At 43.0% G+C, this 23,279-nt stretch overlaps 1 protein-coding gene across 3 annotated transcripts in view; it reads right to left on the reverse strand.

The window, feature by feature from the left end:
• The window catches only part of stx16 (syntaxin 16), a 45,309-nt gene that overhangs the window by 16,854 nt on the left and 5,176 nt on the right, over nucleotides 1-23,279 (reverse strand). For 2 of the 3 annotated variants that reach the window (XM_020522370.2, XM_048608640.1), the window contains exons 2-3: nucleotides 9,635-9,742; nucleotides 7,021-7,161 (exon numbers count right to left, since the gene is read on the reverse strand). In XM_020522370.2, coding sequence (XP_020377959.1) covers nucleotides 7,021-7,161; nucleotides 9,635-9,742 — 249 coding nt within the window. Of the gene's footprint in view, nucleotides 1-7,020; nucleotides 7,162-9,634; nucleotides 9,743-15,657; nucleotides 15,670-23,279 lie in introns of all 3 variants that reach the window. The other variant, XM_020522369.2, reaches the window with a different exon arrangement.

Consider the following 23,279-nt stretch of genomic DNA (forward strand, 5'->3'; position numbering starts at 1 on the left):
AGAACTGCAATTGGTATTCCACATGTGGCCTAACCAATGTTTTATAAAGTTCTAACTAGACTTCCTTGCTCCTTTATTTTACACCCGGGATAATGAAGGCAAGTATCCTGTACGCCTTCGTCACCACACTGTCTACCTGTGTTGACATGTTCACGGATCTATGAATTTGGATACCCAGGTCCCTTTCTTCCTTTGTACTCGCCAGGGACCTACCATTCATTTGTGTATATCTGTCCCTTATTAGAGCTCCCAAGATGCATCACCTCACAATTACCAGGGTTAAAGCTCATCTGTCATTGTTCTGCCCAATTTACCAGCTGATCAATGTCACACTGCTGCCTGCGACCAGTCTCCATACTAACACAACCCATTTTTGTGTCATATTCAAACTTACTAATTAAATCTTCTACACTCACATCCTAGTTGTTAACATACATAACAATCAGCAAGGATCACCAAGCACTGATCCCAGTTGGTACACTGATGGTCACAGGCTTCCAATCACAAAAACAACCCTCCACCATCACCCTTTGCCTCCTATCTGTAAGCCAATTTTGGATCCAATTTGACAACTTGCCTTGGATCCCATGGGCTCTTACCATTTGGTCCATCCTTCCACGTGGAACCTTCACAAAGGCCTTACTGAAGTCCATGTAAACCACATCAACCGCACTAACCTCATCAATATATTTAAGTCACCTTTTGAAAAAACTCAATTAAGTCAGTCAGACAGGATCTCCCTTTAACAGTCCATGCTGACTATCCATGATCAATCCCTTCCTTTCCAAGTGTTGATTAATCCCGTCCCTCAGAAATTTTTCCAATAATTTGGATACCACTGAATTTAACCCACGCTTATCATCTTGCCTTGCAAACCAGCCAGTCAACTGAGCTAACTGATGCCCCTCCTGGAGGTTATATGGTTCAAAGAGCAAAACACAAAGTAAACACTGATCCAGAAGCAATCATTTTTACAGGAAGATCTTGATGTTATGACATGAACAGAAAGCTGATGCAAACCAGACAAGAATTGAAAATGATCTTCTGTCTGCCCAAAATAACGCTCAAGAAAAGCTAAGGAGAAGTGGCAATATTGATTAGAGAGAAAAGTTGGTACAAAATCAGTTATGAAGGTTGATGTTGGGACTGTTTTCCTTGGAAAAGGAAAAGGCTGAGAGGAGACGTGAACCTGCACAGCTGACTGCCTATGTTGTTTAGTTCCTACTACCTTCCACACAGGAGTTCAGTCTAAAGAAAAATAAACAAAAAGTGAAATTCACAGCTGACATTGGAGAAAACTCAGTATCGCTTCATAGCACCGATCAACTAAGGGTTTTCCTTTTTAAAATCTAACCATACTCTTTTTTTAAAATCTACATTAGGAGTAGGGCGATTTTTGTTTGTTTATATGTTTTGTTGAGATCCATCTCCGGATTAAACTTTTTGTTTAAGTGTAAACATAGGTACTAAGTTACTCTAGACCAGTAAGACTGTGCTAATTTCTGGGTCTGTAGATTGTTAAAGTGCAGAAATGGCCTTTAGTGGAGTGATGTGCTCTTCCTGTTGGAGGTGGAAGATTAGGGAGGATTTCAATGTTACGTCTGCAGGAAATGTGATTGGTTGCAAATCCTATTGGATTACATGGATACGTTGGAGCAGCAGTTAGAAGCAACAAGGAACATACAGGAGCTTGGAGACGTGTTGAATGGCAGTTTCAGGAAGGTAGAAAAACTGCAGATAAAGTTGGGTAGACGAATTACCTATAGGGTGTAGTGCAGGAGTCTCCTGTGGCTATCCCCACCTCAAACAAGTATGCTGTTTTGGAAAATGTAGGGGTGATGGACTCTCAGGGGAACTTAGCACCAACAGCCAAGTTTCGGGCACCAAGACAGGGTCTACTATAACAAGGGATACATCAGGTTCCAAGTGATAGATTGTGATAGGGGACCCTCTAGTCAGAGGCACAGGCAGACATTTCTGTGGCTGGCAACAAGATATCAGAATGTTGCCTCCTGGGTGCCAGGGTCAAGGATATCTGGGAGAGGATGCAAAATATTCTCAAAGGGGAGAGGGAGCAGCAGAAGGTCATTGTACACATTGGAACAAACAACATAGGAAGGGAAATGAGGCTCTGAGGAGAGAATACAGGAAATTAGGCAGGAATTTAAAAAGTAGGTCCTCGAAGGTAGTAATATGTGGCTTACTCCTGATGCCACATGATGGTGAGAATAGGAATAGGTGGATAGAGCAGGTGAATGTGTGGCTGAGAAGCTGGTGTAAGGGAGAAGGATTCACATTTTTGGATCATTGGAATCTCTTATGGGGTAGAAGTGACCTGCATGAAAAAGGATGGACTGCACCTGAATTGGAAGGGGACTAATACACTGGTGGGGAGGATTTAATCTTGTGTGTACATGTACAAGGCAGGTTGAGGGGTGGGAGTTTGGGGGGTGGGGGTGGGGTGGGGCGGGGGGGAGGTGGGGGTAGGAAACGACCTAGAGAGATAATGAGAAACGAGATCAGTCTGAGGCTGGTGCAGTTGGAAAAAAAGGGGCAAGTCAAACAGTCAAGGCAGGCAGGAACAAAGCAGAGAACAAGGTAGGACTGATAATTAAACTGCATTTATTTCAATGCAAGAGGCCTAACAGAGGTAAGACAGATGAACACAAGGCATGGATGGGAACATGGGACTGGGATATCATTGCTATTACAGAAATGTGGCTCAGGACAGACAGGACTGGCAGCTTAATGTTCCAGGGTATTGGTGCCATAGAAAGGATAGAAAGGGGGCAAGAGGAGGGGAGTGGCGTTTTTGATAAGGGACAACATTATGGCTGGACTTAGGCAGGATATTCCAGGGCATACACCCAGTGAAGTTATTTGGGTGGAACTGAGTAATAAGAAAGGGATGATCATCTCATTGGGATTGTACTACAGACCCGCCAATAGTCAGTGAGAAACGAAGAAGCAAATTTGGAAGGAGAGCTCAGTTATCTGTAAGAATAATAGGGTGGTAATGGTAGGGGATTTTAACTTTCCAAACGTAGACTGGGACTGCCAAAGTGTTAGGGGATTGAATGGAGAGGAATTTGGTAAGTGTGTACAAGAACATTTTCTTATTCAGTATCTGAGCGTACCATGCAAAAATTGACCTTCCCTTGGGAAATAAGGCAGGGCAAGTGACTAAGGTGTCAGTGTGGGAACACTTTGGGGCAAGAGATCATAATTCTATTAGTTTTAAAATAAAGGATTGACCTGATCTAAAAGTTAAAGTTCTAAATTAGAGAAAGGCCAATTTTGATGATATTAGGCAAGAACTTTCAAATGTTGATTGCAGGGGGCGGGTATTCTCAGGTAAAGGGATGGCTGGGAAGTGGGAAGCCTTCAAAAATGAGATGATGAGAGTCCAGAGACAGTACGTTCCTGTTAGGGTGGAGGGCAAGGCTGGTATGTGTAGGGAATGCTGGATGACTAAAGAAATTGAGGTTCTGGTCAAGAAAAAGAAGGAAGCATATATCAGGTATAGACAGCAGGGATCGAGTCAATCCCTGGCATCTGGATGAGTATATGAGTTGGAAGGGTTTAGAGGGATATGGGAAAAATGCTGGCAAAAGGTACACAGAATTGTTTCAACCAGTCAAACCTTTCTATATGTGCCAGGTCTCCAAATCAGTATCTCACTTAGTGCCAGAGATAGTAAGAACTGCAGATGCTGGAGTCAGAGATAACACAGGGTGGAGCTGGAGGAACACGGCAGAAATTCTGAAGAAGGGTCCTGACCGGAAACGTCAACTTTCTTGCTCCTCTGCTGCCTGGCCTGGTGTGGTCCTCCAGCTCCACACTGTGTTATCTCACTTAGAAGTCGCTTCACCTGACGAAGGATCGGTACTCCGAAAGCTTGTGATTTCACATAAACCTGTTGGACTTAAACCTAGTGTGGTGTGGCTAATCATTATATAGATTAATGATTTAGATGAGGGAACCAAGTATAATATCTACGAGATTTCAGGCAATACAAAGGTGGGTGTGAGAATGAACTGAGGAGGATGCAAAAATGCTTCAGTGCAATTTGGACATGTTGAGTGAGTGGGCAAATACGTGACAGATTAAGTATAGTATGAATAAATGTGGGGTTATCAACTTTGGTAGCTAAAACAGGAAGGCAGATTATTATCTGAATGGCAATAGATTGGAAAAGGTAAAGGTGCAACGAGACCTGCGTGTCCTTGTACATCAGTCACTGAAAGTAAGCATGCAGGTGCAGCAGGTGGTGAAGGCGGCCAATGGTATGTTGGTTTTCATAGTGAGAGGATTCAAGTACAGTGTGGGGATGTCTTGCTGCAATTGTATAGAGCCTTGGTGAGTATTGTGTACCGTATTGGTCACCTGATCTGAGGAAGGTTGTCCTGGCTATGGACCGAATGCAACAAAGGTCCTGTTCAATTTTAACTTTTCCCCCGCACTGATACACCACAAATTTAGATATTGCGCCTTTTGATTCCACAGTCAAAACAAAGATATAAATTGTGAACCCAGTGGTCTCGTACTGATTGTTTGGGTCTGTGCTGTTTACCTTTTGGCTGCGCTGTACACCTACTCTTTACCCTGAGTCTTTATGTCTTGCAGCCAACTAACCATTCATTAGGAGGAGAATATGAAATTTGAAGTGCCAAATGATCCTTATTTTAAAAGGAAAACCCTTGTACATGATGGCTGTTTCAGCATTCCTGCTCCTGCTCACTCTCAATACCTTAAAGCCACTAACTAGGTGTAACTTGATCGTCAATATCTTGTGTAGATCTCTCCCCTGTGACATGATGATTGCAAACAGTGCAGTTGTGTTTCAGGAGGCTTTGCACTTCGAACTGACGTTGATTTCAATAAAAAAAAAATCACAATCACAGAATTGTTTCAACCAGTCAAACCTTTCTATATGTGCCATACTCCAAATCAGTATCTCACTTAGTGCCAGAGATAGTAAGAACTGCAGATGCTGGAGTCAGAGATAACAGTGTGGAGCTGGAGGAACACGGCAGAAATTCTGAAGAAGGGTCCTGACCCGAAACGTCAACTTTCTTGCTCCTTTGCTGCCTGGCCTGGTGTGTTCCTCCAGCTCCACACTGTGTTATCTCACTTAGTGCCATTCTCCTGCCTTTGCACTGTAACCCTGCATGTTGTTCCCTTTCAGATAATCCCCTAATTCCCTTTGGAATGCCTTTATTGAATTTAACATCAGTTTCAAGTAGTTAGTTCTGGGCTTTAAGCGCTTGCTGCATGTAAAAAATGTATCCTCATGTTACTTTTGGTTCTTGTACTAATTCCTTTAAAACTGTTGTTCTCAATCTTTTCACAAGTGGGAACATTCCTCCCTATTGACTGTAAAAACAGCTCATGATTCTGAAATGGTCTGTCAGAGTCATAGAGATGTACAGCATGGAAATAGACGCTTCAGTCCAACTCATCCATACCAACCAAAGGGGCAGTGCTTTGAAAGCTTGTGATTTCAGATAAACCTGCTGGACTATAACCTGGGGTCGTGCGACTTCTGACTTTGCCCAATACAGTCCAACACCAGCACCTCCACATTATATCGTGCTTATCAGGGGTCAAAGCACTGATCCCTGCAGAACCTGACTGGACACAGGTTGCCACTCAGAAAGTGACTAGTTTATGCCTATTCCTTGTTTCCCGACTGCCAACTAGTTCCCTATCATTGTCAGTACACTACCCTACCCCATGCACTTTACTTTTACATGGGAATTTAACAAAAGCCTCGAGAGCCCTAGTAAACACCATCAACTGGTTTCCTCCTCTAAATCATTAATATATATTGAGTAGCTGGGGCCCAAGCACTGACCCAACTAGTAACGGACTGCCACTCGGAAAATGATTCGTTTGTTCCTGTCTTCTGTCTGCCAGCCAGTTCTTTAACTTACCCTGGTTAGACCACGTTCAGGGTAATGCATACACTTCTGGTTACCATATTACAAAGGATTAGAGCACTGGGAGAAGTGTTAAAAATTCTTTGAAGGATTTAGAAACACATTGCCATAAGGAAAATATATACAGACTTGGTCTCTTTCCTTTAGAAAAAAAATGGCCAAGTGGTGATCTAAGGGACTTTAAAATTGTGTTCCCAATGTGAGGAAGAGCAAAACTTAAGGTCATAAGTACAAGATAGCCACCAATAAATCCAATAGGGAATTCTGAAGAAACCGTTTCATGCAGAAAGTAGTGAGGACATAGAATCTGCTAGCATAGCACTAATCTGACTAGCAAAGATGCCCTTAAGGAGAATTTAATTAAGTAGACCTGGAAGAAAGGAATAGGAGATGTCAAAGCGAAATGAAGTAAATAGAGTGGCAGGAAGCTCAAATGGAACATTAATGCTATCAAATGCTTGTTAGGTCAAATGGGCTGTTTCTGTGCTGGAGACTGTGTGCCTGTTGTTCACCATTCTGGTAATCAAGACTGTAAATTGAAATGAGCTTAGCAGGATTTTTGAGCAAAGTAGATGTGCAGCGGCAGCACACAAGGTGCGAGTTTGCTGCACAAGTGAAACAAGCCATCCAAATGCAGCCAACAACGCTGTAGCAGCAGCAGTCAGCAATCCCGAAGTTATGTTCATAATGTTGGAAAGGAACACATGGAACAAAAGGACTTGGGTGCCATAGCAAGCCATTTAGCCCTTTCAGTTGTGGTTTCAACTCCATTTTCCTGTCTGCCCCACATGACAGTTCATTCCTTTGCCCATCAAAAATTTATCTAACGCAATCTGGAATAATTTCAATGTCCCAGACTCCCGTGGGCTGCCTGACAAACAGACATGTCAGAAGATATGGGAGTGACCAGAAAAGTAGGATTATAATAGATGGCTCAAAGGGAGAAGAATTAGCGCTGATTTTATACACTGAGTGGTGCTTAAAATTCTACAGTTAGTTTCTGATTAAAGCAGAGGATATACACCCTTTCTGACCCCCAGATCTCTCCACTCTTACTGATGCTGCCTTACTGCCAGACCTGTGTTATTTCCTGCGTGGTGATTTCTATTGCATGCTCCTCCTCACTGCTGTCATCCAGTGTTGGCCTGTTCAAATACTTGTCATGTAAACCAGCCAGCTCCTTCATCTTCTGTTTTATTCTGGTGATGTCAAACTGAATCTGAAAGAAGAAAAAGAATTACAAATACACACCAACGTCTTAATCTGATGGATTTTGACACTTGCACTGATTTGATCTTCAGGTTGCTATCTGTGACCTAGTTCTGCAACAGCCCTTATCAGCATCCTAAGTTATGTCCAAAGTGAATGTAACAAAGATAAATGATCCTTACCTACTCTCCTCAATCTGCCTACAGTTGTTTTCAACATCGCCCTCCAATGCCTCTCTACTGCTTCCCAGCTGAGTGGAACTGCGCTCACCTTGATCCATTCTTATCGAAACAGTCACAGATGACAACTCACCGTAATGGCTTCTCTTCCAGTTCCTGCACTATGATCTCTGGTGTACCCCCCACCAACTGATATCATATCTATATGCTGTCCCTCAGCAACATCTTCCAAAGATACATCAGGTTCCAAGTGTACACTGATGGTACCCAGCTCTATCTCATTACCATCTCTTTTGGCCCCTGCACTGTCTGTGATTTCTCATTCTGCTTGTCTGACTTCCAATACTGCATGAAAAGAAATGTTTGCTAATTAAATATTAGCTAATTAAATATTAGCTAATTAAATATTAGCTAATTAAATATTAGCTAATTAAATATTACAGGAAGGTTAAAGCCATTGAGCTTTGGCTCCAGCCACCACCTGTGCTTCCACCCATCATTGTCTGAAGTTGAACCAGATTACACTTCTGTGTTCTATTTCACCCTGAACTCAGCTTCTGACTCCATACCCTTTCAATCCCTACGACTGTCTATTTCAACCACATTGACATCCTCTTCCTTCTCTGCCTCTGCCCATCTTCCCCATCCGTGTTTTGCTCCTTGCAAACATAACTCTTGTTGAGGTTGGTTGGCTCGCCGAGCTGGTTTGTTGTTTTGCAGATGTTTCGTTACCATGCTTAGTAACATCCTCAGTGCAGCCTCCGATGAAGCGTCGGTGTGTTTGCCTGCCTGGTTTTTAAACTCTGGGGTCCGTTGAGATGGATTGCCTCACTTCCGGTTTTCCTTCGTAGTGGAATGTATGTGGGGTCGAGTTCAGTGTGTTTATTAATAGCATGCTTCGTGGAGTGCCATGCTTCCAGGAATTCTCGTGCTTGTCTCTGCCTAGCCTGTCCCAGTCGAAGTCATGGTTCGCCTTGTCCATGTGGACTGACCACGACTTCGACTGGGACAGCACCAAGATCCTGGGACAAGCTAGGCAGAGACAAGCATGAGAATTCCTGGAAGCATGGCACTCCACGAAGCATGCTATGTGGGAAGGAAAACCGGAAGTGAGGCAATCCATCTCAACGGACCCCAGAGTTTAAAAACCAGGCAGGAAAACACATCGACGCTTTATCGGAGGCTGCACTGAGGATGTTACCCAGCATGGTAACGAAACGTCTGCGGAACAACAAATCAGCTCGGTGAGCCAACCAACCTCAACACCCACAAGCTGAGCTACAGTTCTACTCCAAAACCTTAGAAACATAACTCTCTGAATGCATCTCATTATCCACTTGGGGACTCTTCAGCCATCGAGACTCCCAGCAATTTCTGCTTTTATCTCTGAATGCCGTGCTGGCTGGCCTCCCATTATCCACACCACGTAAACGTCAGCTCATCCAACACTGTACTGCCAATGCATCTGGCTCACACCACCTCCTAGTTCCTTATCATTCCTCTACTCATTGACCACTGTTTCCACAACATCTCCCATTTTAAAAAAAGCTTACCGCTACACTCAAATTTCTCCATGACTTCATTCCACTCCAATTCAGCTACTTCCAACAGCCCTACATCTCTCTGAGAACACTGTGTTCCTTTGGTTCTGGCCTCATCTTCTGTTTTCATCACAGCACTACTGGCAACTGTGACTTCACCTGCATTTCCAAGCATTGGAAATCTGCCTCTAAATTCTCCATTTTCCTGCATCACTGGTCCCTTTAAGTTGTTCCCCAAAACCTGCCATATTGACCAGGTTTGTGGTCCCTTGTCTAAATATCTCCTTATGAGACTTTGTATCAATCTTTGTCTTACAGGTTGCCTGTGATACACCTGGTTTGCAACGTTAAGGTCATATATAAATGCAGTTTGAAAGTCTCATCGTTCCATTTGGAATGCAACCCCAAGCAATAGCTGGTTACAGGAAATCTCCTCATCTTTTGCCACCACTAAGCCCCCCACTCTGATTGTGGGGAGCCCCACTTTCCTCTGTCTGTCTGCCAGAATTTGATTTTAGGAAGCCTCCCTATACTTTGCCAGAAAGATCTTCCCCCAAAACCTACAGCTGATGATAGGGACACCTGTTCTTTCTGGTCAAAAAGACATAAGATCAACCCTCACCACCAAACACTCACTCACTGAAGGGACTCTTGGACACTCCCCAACCATTACACGCACAATACCCTAAATACCTATCTAACTTCCCCAATGAAATCCTAAACCTGTAAGACTTCATTACCCAGCAATGTACTAGTCACTTACCTGTTCCACTCCATCCACCCATTTTGGAGGCAGTTTCTTAGTTACACCAATGGCAGCTTCTGGATCCAGGCTGATCCCAGACACCAATGCCATACGATCATCAGCTATCTGTCAACAAGACAAGCATACAGTCAATGTACCCCTCCTACATAGCAATCCAACATCATCTTCTGGTTGCACATCTCCAGATACTCAAGAGGAAAAGAAGAATGTCACCTAACTACTAATCCAGATCAACAGGCTAATATCCTGGGAAACTCAGGTACGAATCCCACCAAGGCAGATGATGAAATTTGAATTCACTAAATGGTCTGGAACTTATGGCTAATGGATACCATGCATTGTTGATTGCCATAAAACCCATCTGATTTACTAATGCCCTTTGGGTAGGAAAGCTGCTGCCCCTCACTGGTCTTGCCTGTATATTACTCCAAACCAATAGCAATGGGTCCTAAAGGACAAAGTTATTAGACTAGATATTTGATAGGTGGTGAGGGAAGTAACAAAAGGAAAAAGCATATTGACCTTGTCACAGATGGGTCTGCTCATGACAGTATTGGTCGAAGTGGGGTCAACATATAGCCACTGCAGAGATGATGCCCTTTCTTCACAATGAAGTTGCCCTTCTTTGGGTCCTATGGCACTATCACCGTCGTGAATGGACCAAATTTCAAATAGATTTAGCAACTCAAGAGATGTCATGGGCAATTAACAGCAGCATTATATTCAGCCACAATCCGTAACCTCATAGCCTGACATATCCATTACCAAGTTTATCATTACCAACTAGGCAGGAGATCAGCCCTGGCTCAATAATTAGTGCAAGAGACTATCTAAAAACCTGTTGAAACTATGACACGGGACTTAGTGCTTGCCACACAGCACACAACGCAGCTGTGCAATCCAAAACCAATGGATCAGATCAGGCCTGTCACATTCAGTCATAAATGGTGGTAGACAATTAAATGACAAGGATGGGTATATGAATAGGAAAGGTTTAGAGGGATATGGGCCAAATGCTGGAAAATGGAACTAAAAACTTGTTCAGGATATCTGGTCGGCATGGACGAGTTGGACCGAAGGGTCTGTTTCCATGCTGTACAGCTGTATGACTCTATGACAAACATCCACATCCTCGATGGTTTTTTTTATTTTGCAGAGGGTGGGGTGGCACCACATGAGCGCAAAAAATAAAGTTGGAGCATTAACAACAATCTTCTGCCAGAACTGCCAGGTGGATGCGCCATTTCAGCCTCCTTCAGAGGTCGCTAGCATCACAAATGTTAGTCATCAATTAATTTGATGCACTCCACGTGATATCAAGAAACGGCTGCCAGTATTGAAAAACTGCAAAGGCTATCGGCTCTTACAACAATCCCGTAGAAGCATTGCAAACCTGTGCTCCAGAACTTGCTGCACCCTTAACAAGCTGTTCCATACAGTAATATCTACCTGGCAGTGTGGAAAATTGCCAGGCATGTCCTGTACACAAAAAGTAGGACAAATCCTACCTGGTCAACTACCGTCCTATCAGTCTCCTCTCCAACATCACCAAAGTCACGAAAGGGGTCATCAATAGTGCTAGCCAGTAGCACACGATACTCACACTTGGGTTCTGCCAGAACTACTCACCACCTGACCTCATTACACCCTTGGATCAAACATGGACAAAAGAGTAGAATTCCAGGGTAAGAGTGACAGCCCTTGACATCAAGGCAGCATCTGACTGAGTGTGGCGTCAAGTAGCCCAGCAAAACTAGTGTCAATGGGAATTGGGGGAAATCTCTAGTCATACCTAGCACTTAGGAAGATGGCTGTGGTTGTTGGAGGTCAGTCATCTCAGCTCCAGGACATCACTGCAGGAGTTCCTTAGGCCAGTGTCCTAGGCCCAACCACTTTCAGCTGCTTCATCAATGACCTCCATCATAAGGTCAAAAGTGGGGATGTTCATTGATGATTGCTCAATGTTCAGCACCATTTGTGACTTCTCAGATACTGAAGCAGTGCACGTTCAAATGTAACAAGATCTGGACATTATCCAGGTTTGATCCGAGAAGTGATAGGTAACATTTGTGCCATTTAAGTGCAAGGCAATGTCCACTTCCAGTGAGAGAATCTAAGCATCACCCTTTGTTGTTCAATGACATTATCATCACTGAATTCCTATTAACAACATTCTGGGAGTTACAAGCGACCAAAAACTGAACTAGGCTACCCATATAAATACAGCGGTTACAACAACAGGTCAGAGACTAGGAATTCTGTATTGTGTACCTCACCTTCTGCTTCCCCAAAACCTGTTCACAATCAACAAGGTACAAGTCAGAGTGGGACAGAACACTCCCCCAGTCGTCAGGAAGGGTGCAGCTCTAAAAACACTCAAGAAGCTTAACATCATACAAGATAAAGCAACCCATTAACAACTTCAACATTCAGTTTGTCATCAGTGACGCACAGAGATAGCAGTCTGTAACATCAGCAAGATGCATTGCAGTAACTCAGCAAAGCTCCTCTGACAGTACCTTCAAAACCTGCTATCTCTACCACCTAGAAGAACAAGAGCAGCAGATACATGGGAACGCCGCCACCTGTAATTTCCCCTCACCATCCCAACTTAGAAACACATCGCCATTCCTTCAGTATCACTGGGTCAAAATCCTGGCTAACAGAGTTGTGGGTGTTTCTACACAGCAAGATGTTGGCGTTCTCCAAGGCAATCTGAAATGGGAATAAATGCTGCCATAATCTGATGCTCATATCCCAGGAGTGATCAAAAAAGTAAGGGCACCAGGCCTTGTCAAATTTTTAATCAGGTCCTTTATTTTAAGAACCTAAGGCTGTTGCACAGAAAGTGCTAAACTTTGCAGCTTTCCCAAGTACAGGATCTCTGCTGTGTAACTTTTTCATTTCAATAGTAGCTGATACAGTCCCTATTTCCAAAGGAAATGAACAGAAGACGGAAGCAGGAAAAATACTGGAGACACAGTAAATCTTGAGGTGTGGAACCAAGACAATGATTCAGGCTTCACTGGTCAGGCAATTTCTGCCACAATATTTCAATTGAACCAGCTCCCAAAACCCGCACAATGTGGACTTGCCAAATTTGAGGCAGTGACACCCCAGTCAGTTGGCCAAACAGCAGACAGCTTGGTTGATGGCACATTTGAAAAGTACACATTACATCTGGAGAGGAAATGGAGTGTCACTCCACAATTCTTTCCAACCATGTTTGGATACATTAAGCAATCACACAAGTACATGTTACCCACACCTCTGGGACAACGATGCTTATAACCTGACTCCTTCCCCCCTGGATACAGGTCAAAATGTTGCTGCCTGCACCCAACCTCAAGAAACCTCATATATATGACTTATATATATGACTCAGCCCCAACACCACCACCTCAACCTGTCCCCAATCCACTGGAGATAGAAGCTGTATCTGTTTCACTAACGCAGTCACTTGTCCAGTCATCTATAAAGGTTCTCAAGCTGGAACCCCTGGGCCTCTGTACACAGTTTGCAGGGGGCCTGCAAAATAATGTGAACGTGCTCATCAAGCAGGGCAGGAGACCACATAGGGCCATGGTGAAGAGAAAGCAAATGAGAGGCAGCCAGGGGTGAGCTGATGAGAGTCAGGAGCTAGGAACAGAGTACAGCAAACTTTACATCATGTATAAAGAGGCTCTGCAGTGAGTAGCAGGTACACCATCATATCAGAGAGAATGCCTGTATACTTAACCATATTATTGAAACACTGTATACATGTTCATATCCTGAACATCTCACAGTTTACGGTAGAGGAACCATGATTACTGAACCATTTAAGAGATGTTCTTCAACCAATAAAATTTGAAACCCACTCTTCTGCTACTCTATGTCCTCCATTTTAGAATTTAACTATACTGTAAGTATCCTTGATGGTTGTTCCAAACAACTCCTTTTTTAAAAGTTTTGGAGCGAAGAAATTCCCAAGATATAAATTTTAGCCTTTATTAATTAATCTTTGTCACTTCAACTTACGGTAATTAACAATGTTGATTTACCCTTTCAGCTATTTAACACAATCTACCGATCTCCAACTCTCTCTAGAATGGAGAGATTAAGTTCCAGCCTTTCCTCAATAGTAACTCCCTTACTTTGGGGTTTAGGCCATCTCTGCACCCATATGAATGTCTGTATTTGTTCTCATTGTAGCACAGTAAAGGGCCCTCTTCTGGTGCAGTGGTAATATCCCTAACCCTAGACTGGGAGGCCTGGGTTCAAGTACCACCTGTTTCAGAGGTATGTAATAACATCTCTGAACAGGCTGATTAGAAAAACAGGTTAAACAGAACTACACCCAGTACTCCCAAGTGTGGACAGGCCAGCATACTATATTGCTGCAGTGTTGCCTCCAGGAATGAAACCTCCAGTCAACTGATCCAGTGAAATATCCCTATGGTCCCAGACATAGTGAATTAAGAGGCCACCACCACCTCATGGTTTTCATTCAAAGACCCCCTCTTTATGCCCTTTTACTGTCGATGTTGCTCAAGCACCTTGCTGCTCCCAAGAGGCAAAATCAGGTCTCAATCAACTACTTATGATGTGCAATGCAGTACAGAAGGCAGCCACTGCACAATGAGGCTACTCTAATGAAACAGCCAGCAGCAAACAGGTTATATTCAAGGCTCTGCCAAACTCAAATGTAAATCAAGAAAAGAAATAGAAAAAGATTAATGGAATTTCAGGGAACAGGCATGTGTGGGAAGAATTTACATTCTGTTGGTTGTAGCATCCAGACGTCTCTCACAAAAAGCAAACTTGGGCCACTGTTAGGGAACGTTATTGAATAGGAGGTCCTTGATGTGTCTGATGGAAAAGACAAAAGTTACGACTTAGGGAGAAACTCTGATAGTGGGGGATACTGGCACTGACTGGCCTCTGATTGGAGCAGAGAGAGCTAGGGTGAGTGGTTAATCAAAGTCAGTGGGAGAGTATACAGATGGCGTGGCAGAAGATCACAGGAAAAGACAGTAAGACCACAAACTGACTTAAAAGCAAGGACAAAGCTGTGAAAGCTAACCTGCTAAGGGATGGGCTACCTGTGGAACTCAGTAAGAGCAGTAAAGGATGTGTGGGCCTTTATACCAGAGGCTCTGGCTACAGAATTCTACAAAGAATAAAGTGGGACCGCATTCAAGGGATGAGAAGGTAAACTGCTGAGTGCACATGCATAGGTCTCAACTCAGCACGGCAAACTTGGGCAATGTCTTTTTTTCCCCACTCATGGGATGAGGGCATCTCTGGCTGGGCTGGCATTTTACTGCCCATCCCTAGTTGCCCTTGAGAAGGTGGTGGTGAGCTGCCTTCTCAAACTGCTGCAGTCTACACGCTGTAGGTTGACCCACAATGCTATTAGGGAGGGAATTTCAGGATTTTGATCCAGCAACAGTAAAGGAACAGTGACATAGTTCCAAATCAGGATAGTGAGTAGCTTGGAGGGGAATTTGTAGGTGGTGGTCTTCCATGTACCTGCTGCCCTTGGCCTTCTGGGTGGAAGCGGTCATGGGTTTGGAAGGATCTGTCAAAGGATCTTTGGTGAATTTCTGCAGTGCATCTTGGAGATAGTACATACATCTACTACCAAGCATCGGTTTCTAAGTGGATAAGTCCTGGCAAATGATTTGATTCAAAATAATGCTAACTCAGGAGCAAGCAGAAAAGCACGTCAAATATTTGACTACACTCTTTTAAACCATGTTACAATGGTATAAGGCAAGACTGGGCAGCCTCTTCTATCAAACGCAGTAAACTGTCGATCCTCCAGAGAATTTTCATTTGGTGTTTCAAATGTGGGTTGGCAATGTTTCATATCAAAGGTGATTACAGGTAGAAGAGGGAGTATTGAAACAAAGTAAATATTTGCAAGTCATTTAAAAATTCCTGTTGCAGTTGAATTCTCAACACAAGATTAAACTGGGCCCTAGCACTAAAACTTTCACCCATTTGCAGTTTACGAATGATAAATTGGACAGTACCTCATCCAACTCCTGCAGCGATTGGCAGCATCCATCAAACCCCAGCCAACCAGGGAGGCCAGAACAGAGGAAACAGACACAGGTGGTCAGATCAGATACAGTGAGTAAAAATCACACAACAGATTGTAAATTAACAGAAAGCAACATCCCCAGTAAGGACAGTAACCATGCGTTAGTGCAATTACACCAAGTTCACTGGCCAAGAGCAGCCAGCTCAGTTTATCTGCAGGAAACAAATTTAAACTGCATGGCAACATTAATTCTGGGATATTTCATTATAATGCAGAGCAGGGTGGAAGGAGCACTCCTAATGATAGTAGATTAATTAATCTATGCAATTGATAAATATAGTTGAGAGGGGTTACTGAGTCAGTGTAAACTAGGTGAATTCACCGGCAGAATAAAACCTGCAATAACATTTTTGTAATTAATCACTGCACATTAACCAAAAATGCTCCATACAAAGAGGCTCACCAACACCAATAGCATCTGATGCTTGTAAAGGACTTGGTCTTAGATTGTGACTTATCACGTCTCTCAGAAATATCACAATGTGCTCCACCAACACTGAGTGACATTCCAGGTGCAGTTACTACCATATGGGCAAATGTAGGTAGGAGCCAACCAGCGAAGAGCAAGATTCCACATGCAGCACCACATAAAAAATACATTAAATCAATTCTTTGGTGTTCTTGGTTGAAGGAGGCATGCCAGCCATAATATCCCACATTCTTCCTCCATTGCTCAGTTTCATAGCAGATCTGAAAAACAGAAACTGCGAGGACAGCACTCCCTCAACACTGTAGTAGTAGACTGGGTTAAATATTGAACTGAACATTAAACTTTCAAGGGGTTTATTATGTTTTCCCAAATCGTAGAATCCCTACAGTGTGGAAACAGGCCATTCAGCCCAACAAGTCCACACCGCCCCTCCGAAGAGCATCCCACCCAGACCCATTATCTTACCCCTGATTTCCCCATGTCTAACCCAACTAACCTAAACATCCCTGAACACTATGGGCAATTTAGCATAGCCAATCCACCTACCCTGCACATCTTTGGACTGTGGGAAGAAACCGGAGCACCTGGAGGAAACCCACGCAGACACGGGGAGAATGTGCAAACTCCACACAGACAGTCGCCCGAGGGTGGAATTGAACCTGGGTCCCTGGCTCTGTGAGGCAGCAGTGCTAACCGCTGAGCCACCGTGACACCTACCCTGATGTGTCTGACTGCCGCCAAACACCATGAGCCTGCCGTGATGGAGGGGGTTTCTGGTTAAGATTGTCTAATATTGCACAAAGAACTAAACGGTCTTTGCCAGAATATAAATGTACATTTTTCAAATGGAACACTCAAATGATTTGGAGAAGGTAAGTGTACCTGGACCAATCAGTACAGTTCACTGCCAATTTAGCAAGCTTTTGTTAACTTTAGTCTGTGCCTGGAAGCCTTAACAATTGTAAATTAGATGTGACAGATTTAGTTACATTTTCATATTACAACTTCACCAACTCCCTTAAATCTTCTGCTTAATCAGTGTTCTAGACTGCTTGCTAAACAATTTGTTCCAGCTAAACTTTTTTAAAAATGTAACCTATTTTTCTAATCAACTTGTTCAGAGATGTAATTACACACCTTTAGAGCAGATGGGACTTGAGCTAGGCCCCCAGTCCAGGGGCTGGGACACTGTCACTGCATCATAAGCCGAACTCAGCCATTGTCTTCAGCTGCTCCAAATAAAAACTCAGCTCCCTGATCACAGACTGCATCTCCAGCCTCAGTCATGGCTCAAGGTTAGACCAAGTGTTGGCACACCACCCTATCCTATCCAATCCTGAAATGAGCTTCTAATTCCACATCCATTCAGCCATAAAGACCAACTAATTTGATGTCAGACATCAGTCACCTTCACCATTACCTCAGCCCATTTGGAATTGAAAGCCTCATTGTACCTGCAGACATGACCATTCCAATGTTATCTTGTCTGGCCTCTCAACCTCCACCCTCTGTGAGACTCAGCACATAACAAAGCTCTATTGATGTTCCCACTGGTGAGGGATCCAAAACTGGAGATTGGGAACTAAGTCAGTTATTAATAAATCCAATAAGTAATTCAGAAGAAAGTTCTTACAGTCAGAGTTGTTAGAATATGGAGTTGTAATTGGAATATGCAAGGATTAGAATGACATGCTGATAGACTTTAATAAAGTAGTGTGGGGAAAAGACTCATCTGATGCATATACATAGGCACAGGCCAAATGAGCTAAAGCTAACTGGGCTGTCACTCTCCCACAAATTTTGTGATTCGATAACACTCATCCTACTCCAGACAGAGCCCTAAGATGACTGCTGCCTTGCTGAAACTACATTGGTTTTAAGTCATCAACACTTCAAATTCTTATCCTTGTGTTTAACTTCTTTCCTAGCCCTGATCTTCATTATTTCTGCACCGTCCAGAATCCCTACAACCCCTGACAAACTCTGTATTTCTCCAAATGTAACCTCTTGTGCAACAGCTTCCTCACCTTGGTTCCCCTACAACTGACATCCTTCCTGACTTCTATTTCACACTCTAAAACCTACCATTACATATCCCTCTAGAAGTCTTGAGATCCAGGGGGTATTGTCCCTGTCTCTGAACCAGAAGTTCCAGGCTCAAATCCAGCAGCATCAACTATTTCCAGTTAATCAGAACATAGTTTAAATGCAAAGTAAAACTCCCTCTACATTGCCCCAATGTGCCTCAGATCAATCTTGGAAACTACCACCTTCCCTTCCTCATCATTCTGCCTCTGACACAAGGCAACCGATGGCCTCCCTAAATGAAGTAGCCAATTCAGGCAGCTTGTGCTATGAAGCCATGTCCAATAGGAAACGGACAACAGACAATCCCAAACATCTATGGCATCGGACCTGAACATTCCCCTGAAAAGTCTTCTGATTCATGAATCCAGCACCAAAACACATACTGCATACTCTATAAAGTACAGATTAAACACTAGCAACTAAAACCATAGGCTACAATGTGCACCTAGTAAACCCCAGTAATACACATTCCAAGGCTAAAGCCAGTGAAGATGCACATATTCTTCAAGGTACAGGTGAAACCCAGCTCCAAAATACACAGACATACAAACAAACACAGGAATATTGTGTCCACTTCCAGATTTCTCAACAGCTATTAAAGTAGAACCAGGAATGAAAAGCTCCAGTAATGAAGACAGATTAAAGATGCTGAAGGTTTAACGTCCAAGACAGCACTGGCAACCTGTAAAAATATCCTTTGACATTGTTTGATATTAGAATGGAGGATATTAATGAGGGATTTACAAAAAGATATTTAAAACCATGAAGAGTTTTGACAAAAGTGGGTAGGCAGAAATTGTTTCCAGTAGCAGTCTTTAGAGGACACAGATTTAAGGTTAATTGGGAATTAAAAGGAACAAACATGACGACAGAGAAATTAGATTAGTGTTATTCTGATCTGGATTTTTTTTTATTCATTCATTCACAGGATGTGGGGTTGGGTCAGAATTTATTCTCCATCTCTGATCTGGAGAACACTGAGTTGGTGGTATAGGTGAATTCAACAGTAACTTTGAAAACAGAATTGCTTAAAAACAGGAAGTGGAAATACTTGCAAGGCAGTGATGCGAGTGATTGGAGAGATCTTGCAGAGAGCCCTCACAGCTGTGATAAATTGAATGGCTTCTTTTGTGCCAATTGTTCTCAGATTTTTTATTCCACAATGCAGTAGTTAAACCCAGCATCAATACATAAATACAAAGACACAGGATATGCCACAAGGTAGTGATACAACCCACAAACAATGCATGCAGCATGCTTGTCACTATACATTGGTTAAACCTCAGCATTAGTGATAACTCATGTTAAATCATTCCCCACTAATCTTAAACCAGAAAAATGTATTTAAATAGCATGGTTAATATTTCAGGCATTAACAAGAAAAAAGCAGCAAGAATAAATTGCTTCCTTGAAACTCTTCCAATAAATTTTACTTTCTTGAATAATTTTGAGAGGTTAACAGCAAACAGGGGTGGCACCAAGACTTCACAGCACCTTATCCGATCAGTAGGGGGTCACTGAATAATCATCTTGAGGACATTAAATACCACACAACATCTCTACCAAACCCAAATGTCTTACCTAATGTAGATTTCCTAGTTCTATTGCAATGTCATTCATTGATACTCCAGAATTCCACAATTTTTTGTCATGTTAGCATTTTTACTGATGGGTTTTAATTTCACGATAGGTTCAGAGGACAGGAATTGAAAGCAGTAATGAAGGTCCTGGAGAAAGTTCATAGGTCATGGGCCAGGATCCGGGCAAAGTATTAGATATATTGGTCAAATATAAAACAAAATGCTGGGAAAAAAATATCAGGTTAGTGCACCACCCTTGGACAGAAAGAAAGAATTAACATTTCAGGTCTGAGCTTTTTCCAGCATTTTGTGTTTTTAATTCAGCTTGTACTGTTCAAGGTGATAGGTACTTGTTCTGGTCAGGAGCTAGATTTCAACCCTGACCTCATCTCTGAGAACATGTCATGGCAGCAAAGACACAACAATACTGACATGATTTCACTACTAATATTGTGATAAAAGCTGTTGTTCGGCAGACATTACTGTGTTACATGTGGTACTGCTATCACTCTTAGCTACAAACCAGCCTTTAACAATTAAAACTCTTGCATTAACTGACATTCCATTAAGTACAGAATATCCATTCAGTGACAGCGTCAACGTCTTACACTCAACAAGTTGCCTTGAGAGATCTGTTTGCATCTTTGATGAAAAGTACCATGATTTAAAATCCTCCTTTTAACTCAAAATGCTTGGAACTGTAGAAAGTTATATTACATTGTTCCTTCAGTTACCAATTCATAATATGCAGAGGAAAATAAAGGCTCCTTTTTTTGGAATAAATTGGTTTGTCCCCTGGCTTCTTGCAAAATCTGGGCAGACAAATTTGGCACAGTTTTGTAACCAGCAAGTTTGAGATAATAGCAGTTTGCTCCTCCCTGGTCAACACTTGTAGCAGCCTCCTGAATGCTAACACACAGATTGCCAACTTGGCCAAATGGCAAGGGATGCTGGGTACATTGGCCAAGTAAAACTCAAATCACAAAACCAACACTCCAGACACAGTGCAAACACAGCAGCCATGTGCTAACGATATTAGCATAACGTAAAAGGCAACAGTTAATCTGCACAGATACCACAACAACTTATCCACTAAACAAAGGGCAGCCCAGACAGAAAGGCACCGGTCTTGCTGCACAAAGAAACTTGACGGTATCATGCCATCTAAATGATTGAGAGATAGTAAGAATTGCCGATGCTGGAGTCAGAGATAACACAGTATGGAGCTGGAGGAGCACTGCAGGTCAGGCAGCATCAGAGGAACAGGAAAGTTGATGTTTCGGGTCAGGACCAAAGAAGGGTCCAGACCTGAAACATCAGTTTTCCTGCTTCTCTGATGCTGCCTGGCCTGCTGTGTTCCTCCAGCTCCATACTGTGTTCTCTGACTCCAGCATCGGCAATTCTTCCTATCTCTCTCTTGTTTCAAACTATTAAGGGTATTTCCCTGAATGGTCAGAACTACAGAAAGTTCCAGAGAACCATCTAAAAGGTATAAAAACAGAGTTCACCTGCAGACCTCTCGACATTGTCTGAGGCCTTCTGAGGAAACCAGCATGGCAACAAGCAGAGAGAAAGCAGTTTCAGAGACAGTGACTGTGTAAATTTACAAGAGACTCGGGAAGGATTGTAACCGTAAGCAGCCAAATAGGATTAGGGATAATAGGAACTGCAGATGCTGGAAAATCTGAGATAACAAGGTGTAGAGCTGGATGAACACAGCAGACCAAGCAGCATCAGAGGAGCAGGAAGGCTGATGTTTCGGGCCTAGAAGGGCCAGAATTTCTGAAGAAGGGTCTAGGCCCGAAACGCCAGCCTTCCTACTCGGCCTGCTGTGTTCATCCAACTCTACACCTTGTTACCTCAAATAGGATTAGGGATTCTTTTTATTCATTTATGGGACATGGGCATCGCTGACTGGGCCAGCATTTATTGCCTGTCCCTAATTGCCCTTGAGAAGGTGGTGGTGAGCTGCCTTCTTGAACCACTGCAGCCCACCTGCAGGTTGACCCACAATGCCCTTAGGGAGGGAATTCCAGAATTTTGACCCAGCAACCGTGAAGGAACGGCGATATATTTCCAAGTCAGGATGGAGAGGCTTGGAGGGAAACTTGAAGGAGGTGTTATCCCCATGAATCTGCTGCCCTTGTCCTTCTAGATGGAAGTGGTCACGAGTTTGGAAGGTGCTGTCTGAAGATCTTTGGTGAATTTCTGCAGTGCATCTTGTAGATAGTACACACTGCTGCTACTGAGCGTCAGTGGTGGAGGAGTGGACGCTTGTAAATGTAGTATGTTTAGAATTAAAATTTATTGTAATTTTGTTCCGAATAAAGTGGGAATGTTTTGCTTTCGTATCGACTTGTGTTTGTATTGATTTGACTGCTTTGGTACTGTGGGACACCTGGGCAAAATCATTCATAACATTCTGATTGGAGTTTTCTGTAACTCGTTTAAAACGGAACCAGACAACACTGTTGACACACAGATATTTCAACTGATATCAGCGCACTGGGCTAGAGATGAAGAAATCAGTAACATATCAGCCACTCTACGTGCCAATGTTTATCCACATTCAACAAATGTCACTGAAATAGATAATCCAGCCAACAGTGTATTGCTGTTTGTGGGAGCTTGCTGTGCATAATTTGGCTGGCATATTTCCTACAATGCAACAATGAGTACACTTCTAAAGTATGTCATTAGCTGTGTAGCACTTTGGGATGACCCGAAGTGATAAAACCCATGACTATCATGGTTTAAATCCATGTGCTGGGATGACCCAGTAAAAATATTGTAAGTAATCTTCAAATCATGAAGAGGAAATGGGACTCTGGTGAAGATGCAGAAAAAGAATTACTAAAACCATGCCGGAACTGAGAGATTACACATATCATGAAAAACTGAACAAATGGGCATTCTTTTCTCAAAGAAAGAACAAGTGGAGGATGGGCTATGTAGACTTCAAAATTACATACAGATAGGATAAATGGAGAGGAGATGCTTCTGCTTGCAAGCAAGACCAGAAGCAAGGGCATAGGAGTCATTAATAAATCAAGTAATGATTTATACTGAACTCAACAGAAACTTCTTCATCTGGAGAGTGGTTAAAATATGAAACTTACCACCATTGGGAACTGCTAAGGTGAAGCTGGATAAACACACAAGTGAAAGAAACAGAATATATTTGTGGGGTTAGGGTCATAGAGTCATCACAATCTACAGCACAGAAACGGGCCATTCAGTCCATCAAGTCTGCATAACTCAAAAACAACCACCTAACTATTCTAAGGGATAGTAAGAACTGCAGATGCTGGAGACAGAGATAACACAGTGTGGAGCTGGAGGAACACAGCAGGCCAGGCAGCATCAGAGGAGCAGGAAAGTTGTTGTTTCAGGTCGGGACCCTTCTGCCGAAACGTCAACCCTGTGGTATGCCACTGAACACCAGTCACACAA

This window comes from Rhincodon typus, chromosome 19 (genome assembly GCF_021869965.1).
Source record: "Rhincodon typus isolate 14 chromosome 19, sRhiTyp1.1, whole genome shotgun sequence".
Taxonomy (NCBI): Eukaryota; Metazoa; Chordata; class Chondrichthyes; order Orectolobiformes; family Rhincodontidae; genus Rhincodon; species Rhincodon typus.